The 22,824-nt window shown below is 35.5% G+C and overlaps 1 protein-coding gene across 1 annotated transcript in view; it reads left to right on the top strand.

Annotated features, from left to right (window-relative positions):
* The window catches only part of DDX46 (DEAD-box helicase 46), a 63,992-nt gene extending 42,989 nt beyond the window's left edge, over nucleotides 1-21,003 (top strand). The window contains exons 18-25 of the mRNA XM_045161883.1: nucleotides 5,172-5,365; nucleotides 7,116-7,253; nucleotides 7,586-7,735; nucleotides 11,235-11,408; nucleotides 13,576-13,794; nucleotides 14,305-14,449; nucleotides 18,584-18,657; nucleotides 19,882-21,003. Of these exons, the coding sequence (XP_045017818.1) occupies nucleotides 5,172-5,365; nucleotides 7,116-7,253; nucleotides 7,586-7,735; nucleotides 11,235-11,408; nucleotides 13,576-13,794; nucleotides 14,305-14,449; nucleotides 18,584-18,657; nucleotides 19,882-19,929 (1,142 nt within the window). The 3' untranslated portion in view covers nucleotides 19,930-21,003. The remainder of the gene's footprint in view (nucleotides 1-5,171; nucleotides 5,366-7,115; nucleotides 7,254-7,585; nucleotides 7,736-11,234; nucleotides 11,409-13,575; nucleotides 13,795-14,304; nucleotides 14,450-18,583; nucleotides 18,658-19,881) is intronic.
* Nucleotides 21,004-22,824: the final 1,821 nt, after the last annotated feature.

Genomic DNA, 22,824 nt, shown 5'->3' with positions numbered 1-22,824 from the left:
TGTATCAATTTTTTTCTTTTGTTTGTTGCCTGTTCTTTTTGCGTTATATCTAAGAAATCATTGCCAAATCCAGGCTTATGAAAAATTTCCCCTTTGTTTTCCTCTAAGAGGTTTAAAGTTTTAGTTTAAGTTTTGATCTTTGATTCAGTTTGAGTTGATTTTTGTATATGGTGTAAGACATGGGTTCATCTTCATTCTTTTGTGTGGATGTTTGGTTTCCCAGCACCATTTCTTGAAAAGACTATCTTTTCCCTAGTGAATGGCCTTGATAACCTCAAAATCACATGACCATTTATCTACGGGTTTATTTCTGGGACTCTAGTTGATTCCATCGATCTGTATGTTTATCTTTTGCCAAAGTCACTTCATTTTAATTTTGATCTTTTTGTGTTTACTTTTTTGAAATATAGATGTTCTTTTTTAGAGTAGTTTTAGGTTCACAGCAAAATTGAGCAGAAATCACAAAGTTTTTTTTTACCGCTTTTTTCCAGCATGCACAGACTCCCCTACTACCAGCATCCCACATCACAGTGGTACATTTGTTATGTTCATGAACTTGCATTGACCCATTGTTGTCACCCAGAGGGATCCTACATGCCACGTGCTTGGCCAAAAAAAGGAAAACGATTCCAACTTGCTTTATTCATTAGCTCAGTGTCTCCATATTGTTGTTGCTATCCTGAGCATAACTTAGTTATTAGCTTTCTTTGTGGCAGCAAAAAGCCTTCTACAGGCTCAGTTGTCACTTCCAGATCTGACAACTTCCAGAGGAAGAAGACTGTTTCCATATATCTTTTTTCCCCTCCATTTTTATCACCAAAATTTTCAAACACCAAAGATCTGAGAAAACTAGATAGTGAGCACCCTGAAATATCTAATACTAGATTCTACAATTAACATTTTGTTGTATTTATTTATCAGATCTTTAGCCATCTGTCCTATCAACCCCTCAATTTTTCTTAGTTTTTTGGTACATTTTAGAGTAAGTTGTATGTCAACACATTTCACTTCAATATGCATTTTACTAACACTAGTTCAAAAATTTTTTTAACGAAAAAAGTATTAAGTGGACTGTAGCAAAATGTACAGATCCTAAGTATAGCATTTGATGAGTTTTGACAAATGCATGTAAGTTCTGAAATCCAAACCTCTATTAAAATATAACCTCAGAAATTTCCCTCAGTCCCTGCTCTACTTTTTACATTTTTTCCTCTCGACATATATTAATTTTTCCTGTTTTAGAATTTCAAATAAATGGAGCCATACGTTAGGGACTGTTTCATGTCAGGCATCTTTGACCTTTCATATGCATTTTTGAGATTCATCCATATGGTTGGATGTGTCAACTCTTCAACTGTATTGCTCAGTAATACTTTAATATATAAATATGTCATAGTTTTTTTTGTCATTTCTCTTGGACACCCAGGCTATTTCCAGTTATTTAACTATCCAAAGACTACACCATAATCAGGATACAGAACAGTTACCTCACCCCCCAGAACTCTTTTGTCATATCCCTATACAGAGTAACTCTAAGATTGTCTTTCTTCTTCTTGTACACAGTCACTGGGAAACACTGATGTTCTCTTAGAACAGTGTTTGTAAATGCAATCATACGTTATGTAGCTTTTTGCAATTGGCTTTTTTTTTTTTGCTTAGCATGATGGCTTTGAGATCCATTCAAGGTGTTGCATTATTCATTTCTTTTTATTATCTAGTGTGTGGAGGTACCACTCTATGTATCTTTTCATCTGTTGAAGGGTATTTAGGTTATTTCCAGTTTTATATAATTATGAATAGAGCTGCTATTAAATATGCAAGTACAGATTTTTATGTGAACATTTCATTTCTCTGGGGTTGATAACCAAGAATGGCATTACTGGGTCATATGGTAAGTTGACTTGGGTATCATTCATACTCATTGGGGTTCACCAAGCTTCTAGAATCTGTAAATTTATGTTTTGCATCTAATATGGGAAAATTTTGACTATTATTTCTTGATTGTTTGATTACTTGATTTTTACTGCCCTATTTTCTCCTCTCTTTTTAAGACTCCAATAATGTGTATGTTCAGCTTTTAATACTGTCTCACATATCATTGATGCTCATTATGGATGTTCAGTCTTTGTTTTTAAGTCTTTTTTCTCTCTAATTAAGATTAAATAATTTCTTTTACTCTGTCTTCAAGTTCACTGTGTGTTTTTGGCCATCTCTTATCTGCTGTTAGTAAGTCCATTCAGTGAATTTTTAAATTCAATTTTTATATTTTTTTAGTTCTAGAATTTCCAGTTGGTTCTCCTTTATATTTTGATTCTCAAATTGTATTTCCAAGCCATTCATTATAAGCATGTAAAACTTTTTTTCCCTAAATCACAATTACAATAGTTGCTTTAAAATCTGTGACTATTAATTATAATGTCTTGGTCGTTTAAAGTCAATTTCTATTGTCTTTTAATTTTGTTTTATATTTTTCTATTTCTTTGTATGTCTAGTAATTTTGGTTTGCATACTGGCCTTTGTGAATGATACCTTGTAGAGTATAAATTATCTTATGTTTTACTTAAAAGTTTTTTATTTTTTTAAATAGGGAATTAACTTGGCTAGACCCATATTTAAAACTTTCTTGTAATGGGTAAGCTCTGAAATCTAAAAGAGATTTCAGTGGGTATTAACTTCTTGTAGCCAGAGCTGGGCTGGTTGACCTCTGCTTCATGTGTGTATAGTTTAGGTATCAGATAGTTGGGCAGTGTTTTTATGCACAACTGGATATGCCTACTCTGTTGTTCTTCCTAGGATTTATCCCCTCTTTTATGGTCCTGAGTTTATTCTAACTTCTTTCTTCTGTTTCTTCTTGTCAGTAAGACCATGACTTCACTACCTGGGCTGCTCAGGGCATGCTCCCAAACAGAAAGTTTAAAATAAGTAAAATCCTATAAACTTAACCAGTGCCATTGCATTCTTTCAGATGTCAACTCCCTTCCAGTTTCTGCTTGCTTTTAGTCACTCTCTGGTGCCTTCAGGTAGTTAGTTCTTTATATTTAGAATTCATAGTTCCTGTCCACAGGATGGTTAATCTAATAAGATTTCCCCCTATCTTGGTGGAAATGTGTATTTTTTATATAAGTAAGAAAACTTTTTGCCTATAATCCTCTTCCTATATTTCTTCTGTCTCTTCGGCCAGAATTGCTTCACTTGCTTATGCCTAATTCATTCATGGGCGTGTGAAGAAGTGAAGTGAAGTGAAGTCACTCAGTCATGTCTGACTCTTTGCGACCCCATGGACTGCAGCTTACCAGCCTCCTCCATCTATGGGATTTTCCAGGCAAGAATACTGGAGTGGGTTGCCATTTTCTTCTCCAGGAGATTTCCCGGCCCAGGGATTGAAGCTGGGTCTCCTGCGTTGTAGGCAAACACTTTACCATCTCAGCTACCAGGGGAGTCATTCATAGGCATGGGAATGACAAATGGCTCTGAAAATATTGTCCTCCCACCCATGAGGTCTCTGAGATTTTCAGGGTCTTCATGAGGTCCGAAGTATTTCCATAATAGCCCACCAAGTTACTTGCCTTAAAAGTACACAGGCAACCTGAGCACAGGAAGTTTGAGAAGGGCTCGTTTACCCTAAACATTACTCACTTCCTGAGACTGAATTAGGCTCATCTTTGGTTTGATATTAGCTCAGTTGGTAAAGAATCCACCTGCAATGTGGAAGATCCCCTGGAGAAGGGAAAGTCTGCCCACTCAAGTGTTCTGGCCTGAAGAATTCAGTGAATTGTATAGTACATGGGGTCGCAAAAAGTTGGACACGACTGAGCGACTTTTCACTTTCACATATGTGAATGTTTGTTGGGTGGATAACAAAATTGGGGATATGTTAAAAAGGAAGATGGTTGATGGTTGCTGCCAGTAATTACTAACTCTGTTGTACATAGGAGATACCTTAATCTAAAGGAGAAGTTTTGGTATTTTTAAATTATAAACTTAATATATATTATTATTCATTCCATTAATTTTTCTTGTGAGGTTTTAGAGGTAGTATTGAGCTGCTAGTTTTTTTGACATAAGATCCAAATACTTTCTATCATTCAGTCTTTGAAGAGTACGTTCAAAATTTTAGATAATATAAATTAATACTGATAATATTTAGATGCTAAATGTTCTGTATATGTTAAACACAGGTTTTATATGAAATGTTCCAATATTTCTTGCTGCAAAAATGAATTTCAAGGTTTGAGAATTTATTGCATTCCCTTCTCTGATTACTAGAGATTCCCAGGTATCCCACCATAAGGTATATTTGTGCCCTGGACATTTTATTATAGAGCATTTTGGTATTTTATGTTCTGCTTTGTCACTCATCCTGAGGCTCTTTGAGTAACAAATTTTCAGAGCATTCCAGTGGGGTCCTTTTTAAGCAGTGCACTGTAAATGATAATCACCTAACTATCTGGTTAAGATGCAGAACCTGATTAAGTAGTTTGCAGTAGAATCTGAGATTCTGCATTTCTAACAAGTTCTCATGTGATGCTGCTCCTTGTCTTTGAACAAAACTGTGAGTAGCAAGGCTCTAAATAACCTGTAGGAGAAGTCAAAACATCTGAATCCTGTCATTATAGGCTGGGTGTACCTGCCTTTTTTTTTTTCCCTTTGCCCCCTTAACAGTAGTAGGTTAGGGATTCTAAGATTGGGCTTCTACAGTTGTTAGCTTTATGTACAAGAAAGGGAAGAAAAGAAGGGCAGATTTGATCTTGCCATTGAATTTTCTTAGTCTTTTAAAATTTTTATTGAAATGCAGTTGTTTTACAATGTTGTGTTTCAAGTGTACAGCAAAATGATTCAGTTGTATATTATACCTATTTGTTTTTAGATTCTTTTCTATTATATGTTATTATGGGATATTGAGTGTAGTTCTCTGTGCTGTTCTGTAGATCCTTGTTGGTTCTCTATTTTACATATAGTAATGTGTATATTTTAATCCCAAACTATCCATACTCCCCCAAGTCTCTCAGCACCCTGCAAATTTTTATTTTCTATATGGTGGTTGTTGACATATGGTCAGTATAAGTTGGATATGTTCTTTACCCTGTGTTTAGCTTCTTTCTCTGAATGTCAGAGAAAATGGAAAATTTAATTTGAATATGTGGTTTTACAACTCTTTAATTCATTTGCAGGCATTGATCAATATGACAGAGATAGCATCATAAATGATTTTAAGAATGGGACCTGCAAACTTCTCGTGGCCACATCTGTTGCTGCCCGAGGCCTCGATGTGAAGCATCTGATTCTTGTTGTAAACTATAGCTGCCCCAACCATTATGAGGATTATGTGCACAGAGCAGGACGGACTGGAAGAGCAGGCAACAAAGTAAAAAGAATTGCTTTTAAAGTTGATTTCCATTATGTTAAAATATAAGTGTTTCTTTAGGACTTTAAAGTGTAGATAATAGGAGTTACAGGGAATCTTCAGAATATGGGGATTAGTTGATGTCATTTATATACATACACATGTCTTAAGTGCTGTTAAAATTATCAGATACCTACCTGTTCTATATAGGCAGAGTGTTAACCCTTGTGTCCCCAGAAAGGTATTTTTCCCCACCTAAAAATTTCTGTATATACATTACACATATATGTTCAAGAGCATTCATTACTTTTTTAAGAATATGGGATCATAAAATATACTCAGCCCACACCTATCACCCCTGTCTTTAGCCCCATACAAATGTATATTATTTCTTTTTTTGACACCTGTATTCTGTTGAGTATATAGTTTTAACTCATTGTTTTTGAAAGCAGCAGAATATTCCTTTGTTGGAAGCACTGATGGTGATATATTTGATATTATAACCATGGACATTTCTACATACGAAAGCAATAATATTATTAATAGGTTATATTTATGGAGTATTTATTAAATGCCCACCACTGTTTTAAGTGCTCTATGTATATCTTGTTTTATTCTCACAAATTCCCTTTAAGATCAGTAATATTACTGCTTTAAACAGATGAAAAAAGTTGAGGCACACTGACGGTATTTGCCAGAGTTACGCAGCTCATAAGTAGTGATGGTATTTATTCTTTTAACCTGAGTTATTCTGTGGATTTGGGAGATTTTTTGTGTAGTTAAAATTGTAACCTTTTTGGGTCACATACAGTCTCTGTCACATCCTATGTGTATTTTGTATCCAACCCTAAAAAAATGTAATACCACTTTAGCTCATGTGCTGTGTAAAAGTAGGCTAGGGGTCAAATCTGGTGACTAGGTGAAGTGAAGTGAAGCGAAAGTTGCTCAGTCATGTCTGACTGTTTGCGACCCCATGGACTATACAGTCCATGGAATTCTCCAGGCCGGAATACTGGAGTGGGTAGCCTTTCCCTTGGGGTTGATCCCTGGGTTGGGAAGATCCTCTGGAGAAGGGTAACTAGGTACTCCTGAAATAAAATATTAAGGCTAGTTTTAAAATTTATAACAGTTCACTGGTAGGATAGAACATTTAATGAAGATGGCAGTCTAATTGTAGTTTGCTTTTCCTCTGCTTACAACTCCAGTCTTTTCTCTTACCTGAACCAAAAAGCTGTTGGGGACACGTGAATCCTTAGGCATTAGAGAATTGCAGGAAAGTGATGTAGATGACTTCATTTTTTTTTTTGAAAACATATCAGATATACACGTGTGTATACTTTTATATCTTTTAATTGGTCTTTAAAGACTATGGGATGCTATATTCTAGGAAGTTAATTACAGGTTAGCTGGGGTAGAGGGGTACAGTAGGTAGTAGAAGAAAAGAATGCAAGCAAAAAGGGAAAAATAAGATGTGTTAAAATTAATAATTACAATGCAGTTGTACATTTATGTAAAAATCATTAACTTATCTAATTTCTCTTTATGCACAAAGGAGTTAGAAATTTTCTAACTTATTTTTACAATAAATGTTAAACTTAGATATTAAGGAATTTAGTAAGTCTCTATTGTGACCTTTAAAATTCTTCTTAGTGGAGTAGTGGAGTTGTCTTAAAGAGGGTATATTAGGTAACTCAGATTTCATCTTATTTGTTTTCTAAGGAGGATTCATCTTGTTAGTGTTTAATAGTACCACTTTTTCATTGTTTACTAGGGCTATGCATACACTTTTATCACAGAAGATCAAGCTCGGTATGCTGGAGACATAATTAAAGCCCTTGAACTGTCAGGGACTGCAGTGCCACCTGATCTAGAGAAACTCTGGAGCGATTTCAAAGATCAACAGAAAGCTGTGAGTTTTTTTTTTTGTTGTTAATATAACTTTTCTTATTTTTATACAATTCACTGTATTCTAAACCTTGAGTATTAATACCAGCAAATCTTGATAGAATTATTTTCATTTATCTTTTTAGATAGAAAAGGAAAGGAGTGAGAACAAAAATCCTCTCTTCAACTTAGTATTTTTGTAGTGTACATACAGAGCTCTTATTTTTTTCTCACATGCTAAATAAAATGTTTTTGTTACATTATCATACCCCTCCTTGAAAACTATTTAATTGCCATAAATTTCTGAGCATTAAAGTTTTTTATTATGAAATTAACTTTCTTGTTTTTCCTTGAAAGGAAGGGAAAATAATTAAAAAGAGTAGTGGGTTCTCTGGTAAGGGATTCAAGTTCGATGAAACAGAACAAGCTTTGGCTAATGAGAGAAAGAAGTTACAAAAAGCTGCTCTTGGTCTGCAAGATTCAGATGATGAGGATGCTGCGGTTGATGTAAGTATTGTCCTAAAGCCTTATTCTTACCAGTTGAAGCAATTGTTCATCTGGTACTGGAAGTCTTACCTTAGGGTTGTTTAGGTAGCAGATTACTGGAAACATTTTGGTGGGTGTGCTTCTCAGTTTTTTTTGTGTGTGTACAAATGTATTCACATATGCCCGTATTTTTGTATTTTCATAAAAATGAGGTCATACTGCTTTATAATTTTTTTTACAACAATAGTCCTATGTTGAAATCTTCCCTTTTAGGAAATTCACTCTCATGCTGTTTTTTGGCTACATGTTTCATTATATGGATGTTCTACAATATAAGCAATCAAATCCCTATTTTTGAATATTTGGAAACAAATACTTGGAATATATATTTGTTATTATTTGGAGTATACTGTACTTCATTGCACATCCTTGAACACTTAACCTAGCACATTTATCAGATTAAGTCTTAAGGAAGAGTGTTTAAGTGTATAAATGGAATGGCTCAGTCCAAGGGTATATTCAAATTTGGTTTTAAAACATTGTTAGATTGTTCTCCTGCAAGGTGAGTACCAGCTTGCACTCACACTAATGGTGTGTAAGAGTGCCTGGCTCCCTGTATCTTTAACATCATTGGTACTGATACTGTTTTTAAATACTTCACAATTTGATTATTATAGAACATCCTTATTAATAATTGTTGTTGTTATTTAGTTGCTAAGTTGTGTCCTACTCTTTTGAACCCCATGGACTGTAGCACACCAGGCTCCTCTGTCCATGGGATTTCGCAGACAAGAACAGTGAAGTGGGTTGCCATTTCCTTCACCAGGGGATCTTCCCACCCCAGGGTTTGATAGTGAACATTTATGGCATGGTACTGTTTTCACGTGCCAAGTGCCTTACAGGGATTATTTCATTGACTTCCTCACAGTAGCCAGAGATACTCAAAGCATTCCCTTTTTATAACTGAGGAGACTGAGGCTTAGAAACAAATAATAACCTTTTCAGATTTTGCCTAGCTGTTTAAAGCTCATTTTCTTAGCTTACAGCATTGTTTGTAACCCAGTGAAAAGAGACCTTAAGGACTCAGAAAGTTAAGGGTTTCTTGGAGTATGCTGTGGAACCCTAATCCCAGGAGCTTGAGCTTGAGATGTTTTCATTATAAAATACTTTTGAAAATCTGCTGGTATATTCCACTATTAATGGTATCCTGTCAATGGGTATGAAAAGACATTAATAAAATAATTTATTTTAATTCTGAATTCTTCCAGCATATTTGATATTTGATCATAGAAGTTTTTTTTTTTTTTTAATATACTGCATTAAACCTTGGCTCAGAGCACAACTTAAGAATTCAGGAATTTAATCTTTCAGGAAATGACCACACTGTCTGTTAAGCACAGTCAGGAACCAATGTCTCCTATTAATTCTAGGCCTTTTTTTTTTTTTTTTTTTTTTTTACTAGTATACCATATTGGCTTAAAATTCAGCTAAGTCAATGTATTTAGGTATCTGTTATGGTATAATAGATCAGCCCAAAGCTTAGTGGGTTACAGTAAACATTTATTACCTACTATTCCTGAGGGTTAGGAAATCAGGAACAGTCTAGCCAGGTAACTTACTTAAGGTGTTACTTTGGGTCTCATGAGGTTGCCGTCAAGCCGTTGTTCCAGGCTGCAGTTATCAGAAGGCTTCACTGATGCAGGCCCATCTTCTTCCAGAATGGCTCACTGATTTCACTGTTGGTGGGATGCCTCTGTTCTTTACTCTGCATTTGTGTTCTTAGAACATGGCAGCTGGCTCCCCAGATTGAGTGATCCAAGAGAGAGCAAAGAAGAATCCTTAGTACCTGTTATGACTAGTCTCTGAAGTTATATACTGGCTTTTCCACTTTATTTTGTCTATTAGAAGCAAGTCAATTAAGTCCAGCCTACATTTAAGGAGAGGCTCCACCTCATGAAGGGAAGAGTATTGAAGAATTTCTGGCTTTGTTTATAAAGCCATTTCAGTTTTTTTGTTATTTAAACATTTTTTAAAAATCTCATAATAAAACATATTAATTTTCCCCCTTTTGTTAAAATCTTATTATAATTTTCATTAAAGAATTAGAGCAATAGTAAAAAGCTTTGTGCTTAATCACTCATTCATGTCCCACCCTTTGAGACCCCATGGACTGTAGCCTGCCAGGCTCCTCTGTCCATGGGGATTCTCCATCCAGGCACTGGAGCAGGTTGCCATGACCTCCTCCAGGGGATCTTCCCAACCCAGGGATTGAACACAGGTCTCCTGCATTGCAGGCGGATTCTTTACCATCTGAGCCACCAGGGAAGCCCAAATAAGCTTCTACCTGAACAGGGAATTGAACCCTGGAACCTTGAACCATTGATGCTCTACCAACTGAACTATCCAGGCTCTCAATAAATTAGAATAATTTATTAAATAAATTAAATTAATAAAATTAAGTTAATTAAAAGATTAGAGCAATACTAAAATGAATTAAGTCAAAAGTAAAGTTATCCCTGTTACCTAACACTGTGTGCATTCCCCATTCCTAATTTTATGCATTTGTTTTGGATTTTAATGTCATGTATGCTGTTTAAAAGAGTGTTACTAAATTAAACGTTAGTTTAAAAGTAGTTGATAGCTCAAACACCTTATTAGATAACAAATGCTTTAAAAAGAAGGTGAGTTGTCTGTTTCCATTTCAGTAAAAGTTCTTTCTAAATTAACCAAGTTAATTTTAAACCCTGAAAAAGTTTTTCTTTGCATTTGGGATTTGAAATATTAGTCTAATTCCTGCATATGAAGGGATTTGCATTCTTTACTTGGTAGTGTTAGTATTCATTTTGGGGCAAAAGACATTTTTAAAAGGAAATGCTATAGCTTATGAGATACAAGTGGCTAAGCTGAGGATTACGCGGTGGCAGTAGGACTCACATGACTCCTGGAGAGCCAGGATTGTCAGCATTGCTCTTGATTTCATGGGGAAACCCACCTTCATGCCTTTCCTTCCTGGGTTCAAAGAGATAAAACAATAAAGGTTTTTCTCCCTGATTCTCTTACTCAGTTTTTTTCTTGTAAACCCAATTGCATTCTTGGAGTTGAAAAAAATTTTAGGAGCCCTGCCTTGAGAACATGTTGTATCATTTCCCCTGGTAACCATTGGCTGTATTTTTAGTTGTCCACTGATCTTGAGTTATTGCCCTCTTCCAGCCTCTTTGATTGCAGTGTACATAATTTGGCCTCAAGGCCTGGGCCCCAGAGCAACTTGGCTGCATCCAATTGGCTGCTCTGTCTTGACAGCTCGTGTTCTTCATTTACTGAATTGGGATGTATTTTCTGGACTACTCAGGAGTCTGCTGAAGTGGTTCTTGCAGCACTGTGTCTCTGTTTCTTTCTTTCCTTCCTCCCTCCCCTTCCCCCCTCTCCTCCCCTCACCTCTCCTTACCCCTCCCCTCCCTCTCACCCTCTCTAAATTGGTATTTTAATTAGATTTTTACTAATGCTTTTTTTTCTTGTTTAGATTGATGAGCAAATTGAAAGCATGTTTAATTCAAAGAAGCGAGTGAAGGATATGGCGGCTCCTGGAACATCTAGTGTTCCTGCTCCCACTGCAGGAAATGCTGAAAAACTGGAAATTGCCAAGAGATTGGCTCTTAGAATCAATGCTCAGAAGAATTTGGGCATTGAGTCTCAGGTATTAAGTAATTCGTTCCAAGTCTTAGTACTTTTTGTAAGTTATTTGATTTAAATGCTTGTTTTTTTATATTTTTAAATTATATCAGCACAAGTGAACAAGAAGTTGTTTTAGATTTTGAGGTAATAAGCATTTAACATTTGAATACAGAATTCTCTAATTATTCACCTTGGTTGATTTCTCTAGCATGGTTAACTGAGGTCTTAATGCCTATTCTGGAAGGCCTGTTAACCATAGATAATTTTATAGAATAGTATTCTGAGTGACCTTACCAAAATCCTAAAGAAAGAACTCTCTTTTTCTTTCTTACTCTGTTTACTGGTGGGTTATTGAGCAAACAAACAATGCTGTGGAAGTACAGACACCCAGTTATATAACTCAAACTAACACGTGTTTAGACAATGGGAAACCGTTAAATATTTTACTTGCCATCTTTCTCTTGGGAGTTTTTTGGTTAACTTCATTTTTTTGTAGTTGATTTACAATGTTGTATTAGTTTCTGTTGTACAACCAAGTGATTCAGTTACACACATACACACACACACACACACACACACATATGTATTCTTTTCTTTTTTTTTTAACCTTTTATTTTCTACTGGGATATAGCCAGTTAACAAACAATGTTATGATAATTTCAGGTGAACAGCAAAGGGATTCAGCCATATCTATTCTCCCCCAAATTTCCCTTCCATCCAGGTTGCCACATAACATTGAGCTGAATGTGCTTTACAGCATGTCCTTGTTGGCTATCCATTTTAAATATAGCAGTGTGTACATGTCAGTCCCAGACTCCTAACTATCCATTCTCCCCTTATCCTCTGCAACTATAAGTTCATTCTCAGAAGTCTGTGAGTCTGTTTCTGTTGTATAAGTTCGTTCATTTGCATCTTTTCTTTTTAGATTCCACATTAAGGGATATCATATGGTATTTCTCCTCTGTCTGACTGACTTCACTCAACATGACACTCTAGGTCCATCCATGTTGCTGCAGATTGCATTATTCCATTCTTTTTAATGGCTGAGTAATATTCCATTGTACATATGTGCCACATCTTCTTTATCCATTCCTCTCTTGATGGACAGTTAGGTTACTTCCATGTCTTGGCTATTGTAAAATGCGCTGCAGTGAACATTGGGGTGCACGTATCTTTTCTGGTCATGTTTTTCTCTGGAAATATGCCTAGGAGTGGGATTTTAGGGTTATGGTAGCTATGTTTTTAGTTTTTTAAGGAACCTCCATACTGTTCTTTGTAGTGGCTGCACGGGTTTACATTTGCACCAACAGTGTAGGAGGGTTCCCTTCTCCCACATTTTGTTTAACTCTCTCCAGCATTTTGTTTAACTTAATTTTTAATCAAGGTTAAATTTTCATAGCATTCCCAAAGAACAGTTTGTTAATGTTGACAGTGTTTTTAAGATTTTGAGTGGTTGAGGACCTGCATGGCCCTGTGTGCAGTAGTTGTATACAGGTTCAGGTCTGTAGTGCCCGAGTGGCATGACCAAGCTAGAGGCCAGTGGACTGACCTGATGAGGCAGAGCCTTGGGTCTTTGAATCTTTTTTAACCAGTGAATTACTATGAAGTGTTTACTCAAGCCTGTGCCTCTTGTGAAAACAGAGATGCAGCACTTCACCCTAATATTCTCTTGTATTATTGTTAGTAGTAACTCTTGTGAAATCATATGGCTGTAACTTTTCACTGTTGTTTAGGTACATAGTAAAATTAATTTCAAATGTAAAAAAAGAGTATGTTGTATAAAGACATTTACTATAATTTATAGAATGTTGGGTTTGCCCATGAGGGGAAGAGGAGTTCAGTGGTAGTAGTAGGCAAACATACTGATTCAGAGGAAACCCATAGTAGCCACAAGGTATGTAAATGATTTTAGAAATATTATACTATATTTGATATCAAGAGTTACCTAATGATCTATGGTTCAGTAGAATTTTTTAATATAGAGTTGGGTGTTTAGTTTTCGCATCAAGTAAGGCAGATATATTAAACTCTCTATTATAAATATATGCTGTTAAATTGTCCTGTGGGTCAGACTCTACATAAGAAAGATGCTTTTAGTTAGTGCTTTCCAGAGAAGAGTTTGTGGTGGGATCTTTGGTCTTGTCTCTGTCCTCATTTGAGATTTGACTGTAGGTCTTCTTTAACTGCAGGATGTAATGCAACAGGCCACCAATGCCATTCTCAGAGGTGGCACCATCCTGGCTCCCACTGTATCTGCAAAAACCATTGCAGAGCAACTTGCTGAAAAGATAAATGCCAAGCTCAACTATGTGCCTTTGGAGAAACAAGAAGAGGAGAGACAGGATGGTGGACAGAATGAATCTTTTAAGAGATATGAGGAAGAATTAGAGATCAATGACTTCCCACAGGCAAGTAGCAGATTTAAACTTTTTAATTGAGTAGAAACCCTGTTTTTAGGAGTGAAAATACGTTATTTCAAACCTATGAAGAGGCTTCCCTGATGGTCCAGTGGTTAGCAGTCTGCCTTCCAATGCAGGGGATGCGGGTTCAATTTCTGTTCAGGGAACTAAGAGTCCACATCCTCCGGGGTACCTAAGCCCTCAAGCTGCAGCTAGGACCTGACACAGCCAAGTAAATAAATAAAAAGAAAAAACCATGAACATTTTAATGGCTGCTTTACTTTTTATGTAGATGGGGAGACAACACTGGAAATTTCATTTTTATGATTACATTCTAGGTACATTAGAATCTAAATGAATTTATGATGAAGCTGTTGATTAAAATTTTAATATTGACAATAACATGATTTAGCTAACCTATTCTTTTAGGACCTCAGGGTCGCGAAGAGTCGGACACGACTGAGCGACTGAACTGAACTGAAAAGAGGTTTCTTCTTCCCCAACTCTTTTCTTTCCTAGACTGCTAGGTGGAAAGTTACCTCTAAGGAAGCTCTGCAGAGAATCAGTGAATATTCTGAAGCTGCAATTACAATCAGAGGAACATACTTCCCACCTGGCAAAGAGCCCAAGGAAGGAGAGCGGAAAATTTACTTGGCAATTGAAAGTATGTACTGTTGGTTGGGTTTCCATCTTGAGTTTGATCAGAGTTGATAATAGATGTAATAGACCCAAAGAGAATATGAGGTCAGTTCTAGAGAGGACTGAAAATAAGGAACACCTGTTAAAAAGTTTCACCTATCATTTGTTGTCTTTATTTAGGAGTTTAGTATATAGAGATGTGAGTGATCTTTGCTGGGGACTCTTTCATTTTTGACAATTTGGTCAAATTTGAAAATGACTAAAAGAACACATGTATTTTGGGGACTAGTCCATTAAGTCCTTATGCTTCTGGTAAGTAGAATATTCTGGCCAAAGTTAAGGTTAGAAAGTAAATCAACTATATTAATCCCCTTAATGCTTGTTTACCCAAGCAGATATTGCCTCTAATTTTATGCCTGTAAATTCATACATGCCATTTTTAGAAAAATAGGACAATTAATACCACAGCTCAAAGGCTATAAGTAATGTGTTATCTAAGAGTGATCAGGTGTGCTTTTTAACCTTATTTCATACATTCATAAATGAAATCAAAAGACAGTTTCTCTTTTGATTTTTTTCCTAATGTATTATCTATAACATAGTAGGACAACTTATCTCCTTTCTTTTATATTTAATTTTAACATCTTTATAATAGATTTTTAAGAATAGACCAGTCACAGCTCCGTTTCATTTATTTCATGAACTAAATGTTTATTGAATACTGGTATGGGAGCTGTGAAGTAGCTTATTCCATGTGTCATGTAAATCTAGAGTCTGCCTACCTCCTGCTTAGAGGGCTACAATGACGCTACCCCCACACCCTGTATAATCTCAAACACCGGCCTAGTCCATTGAATCATACACATACACACTACCTTTTAAAATTAATAATGATGAATTGCAGTAAAGGTATAAAACTCAGATACAGCCTGTATGTTTTCCATGTTGTTAATAATCTACCATTACTGTACAGGAAGATCCATGCATATTTCAACTGATGTACAAAGAAAGTAGGTCCAGAACTAGACAAATCGCATTTTTTGGTTTGTGATTGTGACTTTGAGAAACTGGATCATATGTATTGATATTTCAGGTGAGGTTTTTAAATAGTACCCTTTTATATATCCTGAAAGACTTTTGCCCTGCCAGTGACTCAGTGTGTTTTTGAATCATGTGACACTGTTCCTTATTGCAAGGTAAAATGGGGATTGCTGGCATCATGATGTTCAAGGAGAAGAAATTACACTGACATCTTTCTGTGCTACTAGACAGCTTTCTCGTATTATTAGGCCATACAAGATGTCATTCAGTGAAATCTGATGATAAAACCTTGGTAAACATGGAGGCATCCTTGTTTATTCAGCTTGAATATGATAGGTGTCATTTAAGCAAAACCAGTATTTTTTTTTTTTTTTTTTTTTGTAATATACAATATCTTAAGTATCTCTAAGATTTCAAAATCAGTGTTTTAGTGACATTGTTTTAAAGAGGTAAATCAGATTATTTTTTGCTTTGAAAAAGATTCCTCTAATTTATTAAAGGTAATTATGCTTATTTAATGTAGTATAATTAATGTATGCCAGGTTTAATTTGTATATAACTTTACCAGAACACATCTACTGTACTACCAAATGAAGTGAAATGAGAAGCCCTCGGCTTCTGCCAACTTTTCTATCTACCTACAATGGTTCTGGGTGCTTTCCACTGTGAACTTGTACTTAGGAAGTAACATCTAATTTTTATAATCTAAGTAGGTCTTTCCCTCCTAGTAACAAGATAACCTTGTTAAGAATGAATCTTGAGAATTCTAGATGCTAAATAAGGGCTGGAGATTGGTAATTAAAATGATCTAAAGCTTTGAGAATTTTCATAGATGATTAGATTTAAATGATCTTTTAGTTTTTGAAACTCCAACCAAATCGACTGAACACTAATGGGATGAAAACAGGTGTTGCAAGGAGCCTAGTGTCATCTGTTTCTAGTTCTGTAATTGGAGGGACCCCACTGCCTGGCTCCTTAGAGGCTCAGTGTGGCTCAGCAGCTCCAGGCCTCCCACCAGGCAGTGGGAAGGAGAACAGGAAGGACGTACATGCCTAGCCAGCCTGTATAATTTATAGCCTGTTGTGTGACCCTCTCTTTTTACTGGTGGAGAATCCCTTAAAAGCAGCCAGAGTTGTTTTGGGACCAATGAAAGGAAATGCCTCTTTTTCATGACAGCTTATAAACATATGTAACCCATTACCTAAAGAAGCTGTATAAGTCAAAAATTTAAACCGGTCCAAATGGTGAGGTTCTAACTAACACAGGAAAATTGCTCTTCTGCTTTGAGCTGGGTGAGAGTATCATTTTCCTTCTTTTTAAAATAGCACAGAGTGTCAAGCTACACACCAGCTCATGCCAAGTAGCATATTTTCCTTCTGAATTTGGGGGTTTTTTTATACTTTTCATTCTGGCTCAGTTCTTGATTCTACCCTTGGCTTCACATGCATCCACCTCTCTTCCCTTCCAGCACCCACAGCTTTAAAATGCTGTGGTCAATGGCTGGTGGAGGTGTGGAGCTTAGATTAGATTCATAGCCATAAGCATGTCTCTTTTCTTCCTGTTGTTAAACAGTTTCTTCTGCCTCTTCCTTCTCCTCATCCTCTGTTTTCCTCCTTTTCTCCCCCCAGCTCCTCCCTTTCTCCTTCTCTGTCCTCTGTGGGTTTGAAAAAGTTAATCGTATCTAATAAGGGGGAGAATTTTCCCATTTCTTGTGAATCGTTTTCCATATTTGATTTTTCTTATAAAAATAATAAAAACATAGTTCTCTACATTACAACCCCAGTTCTTTTTTCTGACATTCTCTCACTCCTAGTACTTAATCCCTGGTCTACTTCTTTGTTCCAGCGCTTTTCCTTTTATAGGTGTGCACCGAGTTCCCACTCTAGACTTGCCTACCTCCTGGCATTGTCCCCTGCCTTCACATCCTTCCACACCTATCCTTGATGGAGCTCTAATCTCCATTTCCTCTACTTCTGCTCCCTGTTTCCATTAGTCTTACTGACGTTTCCAACTTGGTGTGTCCCATGAGCACCTCCGCTACAATGATGTCAATTAACCACCATCACTGCTAATAATAACACCTGCTCTTCCTCTTGGATTCAGTATCTCCTTTATTACATTTTAGTTTCTTGTGACTCAACTCTTAGCATCTTACTTTGTTCTTCACTGTTTACATCTAATCAGAAAAAATATTTTGTTCATTCTACCTCAAAAATGTGCTTTCACAATGGTATGAACACAATCCTGTGAGAGCACTGAGGGGAGAAACACTTAACGCCACCTGGAGAAGTTAGGGAAAGATTCTTGGAAGAAATGATATTTAAAAGTTCCTCTGATAAGACTACTTCCTAATGTACTCATCTTGCTGTAATATCGTTCCAAGTTTGTTTTTCTAGTAGCCTACAGGATCACACAGAGCATAGATGAGTACTACATATAATGAATCTCATAAGGTATGCCACACATGGTGGGTGCTTCTTGAATTTATAACTATACTAGTGTCTCCAGCCCACCTCATCTGTTTGGCTGTTTTGCTGTGTTCTTTCACACACTTTTTTCTTTCAACCATACTATACTTCTCTTACTCTTCAGTCTTTAAATATGCCTTCCTTAATCTGTACCATTGTACACATGATTGATTCCCTTTGTAAAATGCTTTCCCTGTCATCGCTCCTCCTTCAGCTTTAAGACTTTGTTCAGATGACACGTTTCTGAAACATTTGCTGACTTTAAAGAACATAATAAACATCCAATAAGTGTTTGTTAAATAACTGAACCTAGGAAGGTGTATTTTACTTTTCCTTTTTCTTCTATTTTGGACAAATTGCGAATCATTTTTTCTTTGCATACCAATATACCAAAAACTTATAACACTAGTACTTCACTAACCTTAACCCTCTAAGCACTAAGCTCAGTGGTTACATTTAAAACTCTGAAAGTAATAAGTAGCCATGATACAATGTAGATCATGTTCCACCAGGTATTGAAAGACTTTTCTTGGCAAGTAGTACAGTGTTCCTGAAAGTCACCTACAGTGTTTCTGCTGGATCTCAATGAGGTGGATAAACATCCAGTGTAATTCCAGTAATATGAATAATGTTCTCCACTCATTCACCAGGTGCCAATGAACTGGCTGTGCAGAAAGCAAAGGCAGAAATCACCAGGCTTATAAAAGAAGAACTGATCCGATTGGTGAGTGAAAACCTCAAGGACTTGTTTGTTCTAATAAATGTTTTATTTAACCATTTCGTATAGGTACAGCAAAATAGACAGATGATATGGTTTGATGAATTTTCACAAACTGAGCACACTGGTGTGATAACCGCCCAGATGAGGAAAGAGAGCACATTACCAGGATCCCAGAAACCCTGCTCATGTTCCTCTTTGTTGTTATTCGTCGCCCCCAAATGGGACTTTCTGACTTTCAACATCATAGATTAGTTTTGCCTAGTTTTGAACTCCATATAAGTGGAATCAAATGCTGTGGGCTCTTTTGTATCTTAAGTTCTTTCTCTCAACATGACTTTGAGGAAATCAACCCATGTTTTTACATATAGCAGTTATTATTTTTATGGCTATATAGTAGTTAAGCCTGTGGATTTACCACAGTTAATTTATGTTTTAGATTTTGAGGTCATTTTAGTTTTGAGTTTTTATGAATAACGCTTCTCTAAACATTCTTCCACATCTCTGTAGTACACTTCAGTATATTTTTCTTTTGAGTAAATGCCGTAAAGTAGAATCGCTAGTTACAGGGTATGTATAGTTTAGCTTTAAGTTGGTATTGCTAAATAATTTTTCAGAGTAGTTATACCAGTTTACGTTGCTTTTGGCAGTGTATGAAAATTTCAGTTTCTCTACATTTTTGCCACTATTTTTAAACTTACGTGTTTGTCAGTGTTTTAAACTTAGGTATGGACTTAATTTGATTTTGGATATGGACCTTTTATAGACCACCTTTCCAAAGGATGCAGACACCTTCTTGTAAATTCTCCCTACAGTGTGTATGTTGGGATGAGGATCCTTTGAAATGAAACTTTACAAAGAATGTGTTTTTTAGGGCTTTTCTAAAATTTCCCTTACAGAACATTTCTTTGGATGGATAAAAATAATTTAAAGAATGAAATGTAAACAAAGCAAGAGGAAAGAATAAAAACAAACTTTAAATCAAGTGACTTTTACCGAGGAGTGATAGAAAAAGAATGCTACCACCATTAAGTTGGTTCAGAACCATTGTTAAGGAGTAGTTGAGTGAACACAGAGAAATGATTGTTAAATAGTTCTTTCTTTCTCACTAAATAATATTTTTATTTTAAATATCTGATAGTTGTATAAGTTTGTAAAGGAAATTACTTAACATATGTTTGTTTTTTTTTCCCCTTTTACTAATCATATACCTTTTATTTTTTCCTGTAGCAAAATTCATACCAACCAACAAATAAAGGAAGATACAAAGTCTTATAAAACATCTGGGAAAAACTTTTACCTGTGCTGGTCTGTGATAAATGTGGCATTTGTTGTCTTCAGTTTACAATGTATTTTAAATTAAGATTTTTAAAATTCTGTCTTGCTGATTTTTTTTTTAAGTATAAGAAACCAGTATTTGTTAACAAATCTTCTTTCCGTAAGTACCCCCTGAATTATCAAACTCTATTTAAAGCAGGCCTGTTTTCATTAAAGTGTCCTTTAATGTAAAACTTAAATATCAATATTTTAACTATCTGGGTAATATTCCAGAAGTTTAAGACAATTAAAATATTTGAACTTTCCATTGAAGATAATAAAGTATAAAAGTTGCTAAGGGGTTGTTCACCTTATCTTCTTGCAATGAAACTGTGATCATCTCCTCAGAAAAGGTGAAATTCTCTAATTTTGTGTCTCTACCTTGAGCTTAAATCTTACTTGACTCCAGTAGAACAATATGAACTGGATATAAGAATGTTACAATAGAATTTTTACAAAATGGATTGAGTTTTTGTTTCAATTTTTATCATCTTATAAGGGTCATAGTTGGACTGCTTTTTGGTTACGTAAAGTTAAAGTTTTGTAGTATAAGAAGTTTTTGCATTCCTTTACTAACTGCTAAGAATTTTAGTATTGACTGCTTTTAGGTTCCCTTCACAACCTCTGGCTCTGTGCCTAGTTACTAGCTCTTTTCTAATCTTCCTGAAGTGAAAGTGATTTGTCACCTGTAAATATGGATATAATTGTTTTTGCCCCTTTAAAGTGTTCGTTTATACATCTGTATAATATAAACACCCTACCAATCTGATTTTTATTCAGGATTATTGAGTAGGTTGTGAATTTTCTTTTTTTTAAAAGCATGGCACCCACATTTTAGACTTAGAGTTTAAGCATTTCTCAGTGAAATTTAGTTTACAAAGAATCAAAAATTATATTTTTGAACCTTGATATATATTTCCTGAGTATCCTAATTTAAATTGTGATAATTGGATCACCTAATGTTCAAGACTCCTGGTGTGTTAGAACTTGATATGGTTGTCACTCTTTGAAAAAATAAAATTTTCAGGAATTAAATAGTTGTATTTCTTAAAAGATACAGAAGTTCCTTTAAGTAGCCTTGACTTAGAGCTTTTAAAAATGAAAAAACCCAAAGCATATTATAGCTGTTAAATCATTTCAATAGTATATTAAATGGTTAAAGTGATAGGAGGTATCAGTCATGATTTCCTCAGTCTGAAGTTATCGTTACTGAAAATCTCAGGTATATTCTTGAATCTCTCACATATCCACTTTTTTACTTGAGGAAGAAAACAGATAAAACACATGTAACAATAGAATCAAATAAACCATTTTCTCTTAAAATTTTAGGCATCTTGGACTCCTCCACCCCCACCATTTATTTATATCCTTATTTTTATTACTTAGTGATAGTTTGTTTCCTTTGATAGACTATGTCACAGTCCCACAGTGATGGCAATTGGTGCTCCCTTCAGCCTGCTCCATCACTTTGAGATTCAGAGTTTTACATCATTTTAGTATTATTACCTTTATGTTTGTACATCTAGTTGTCATAAGCCACGGATAGTATTTTGTTAAAATGAAGCACATTTCTTTGTTACTACATTTTTCAGTGTCACATTGACTCTGATTTTTAAAACTTGAATGACGTACAGATTAATTTGTTTTTTAAAAAATGCAATATCAATATTTGCTCATGTTTTTTAAATTCCTTATAAAATAAAGTTAGCCTGCATTTTCCTAAAATTATCTTTGCTAATGTTTATTGCTGCATATCTAATTTTGTTTACATTGCTAGGCATGTGAGAGAAGTATTATACTCTATTAAAAAATTCTCACAACCCAAAATACATAGTTCTATTCAAAAATACCTTCCTAAAGAAGCCTCCTAACCTTTGATGGTGTTTGTATTTGGCATGAGATAGGCTGTAGGTGAAATGGTGCATGTGCCAGTTGGTGTTTTATCATAGTGATGCTCATTCTTAAACAGTGGGAATACAGAATGAAATGATAATGGCTAGATTCTCTCCAACTCCTTTCAGACACTTTATTATCTGATATATTTTGTATCTTACCAGCCTTGTCGGTATGCCAAGGTGTTCAGCTGGGAGTCAGACTGCAGTTCTTTTGAAGGAGGCAGATCCTGAATGCAAAGATGTTTTTGTTTGTTTGAGCAGAACCAGCTCTTGAATGCCTGGGGTTTATAAATCCCATGAAGCCAGCTGTGGAGTCCACTTCCAAATAATTCACCAGCACCTTAGAAATCACAGCCTAGAGAGCAAAGCCTCTAAGTTATAACTTGGTTTTGTGTGGCCTCTTTTTCCTATGATGCCTTGCTTTGCTTTATAAAACCACCAGCTAATGTCCTTTAGCGGCAGATAACTTAGCACTTGTTTGAGATAGAAGTTGAGGGGAAAATGGTAATTGAAATGAAGTTCAGGGTAAACAACTATGTTTTATTTATTTAGCCCCATTTTGGTCATTTATAGATGACAGATGCTGAGTTCTTATAGCAGGCATAAATTCTGAGTGGCTAGCCCAATGTGATCCATGAGAATCCTTTTCCTCTTAGAATTGAGTCTGGAGCTTCCAGTTCTTCACATTTTGGTACCTAATTTTATATAAGAATCAGAATCTATTGACGTTTTTTTATGCTTTCTGCTCTGGCATGAAAAACTGAAGTTAAATCTTTTAAAAAGATATATGTGTAAATATAAAGAGAAAGAGACCAAATGAATGTGTGTTGAGAGGTAGAGGGAATGTCTTAACATTGTACTCAATTTAGGTGTTGTAACTTCCAGAAAACCTTAATAAAATCTCTCTGGAGTGAGGCATTTGGCTTGGAATATAGCAGCATCTCACACATTACTTATTGAA

Source organism: Bubalus bubalis, chromosome 9 (genome assembly GCF_019923935.1).
Source record: "Bubalus bubalis isolate 160015118507 breed Murrah chromosome 9, NDDB_SH_1, whole genome shotgun sequence".
In the NCBI taxonomy this organism is placed as follows: Eukaryota; Metazoa; Chordata; class Mammalia; order Artiodactyla; family Bovidae; genus Bubalus; species Bubalus bubalis.
The sequence above is the reverse complement of the archived record's forward strand: the minus strand, read 5'-3'. Positions and strand labels throughout refer to the sequence as shown.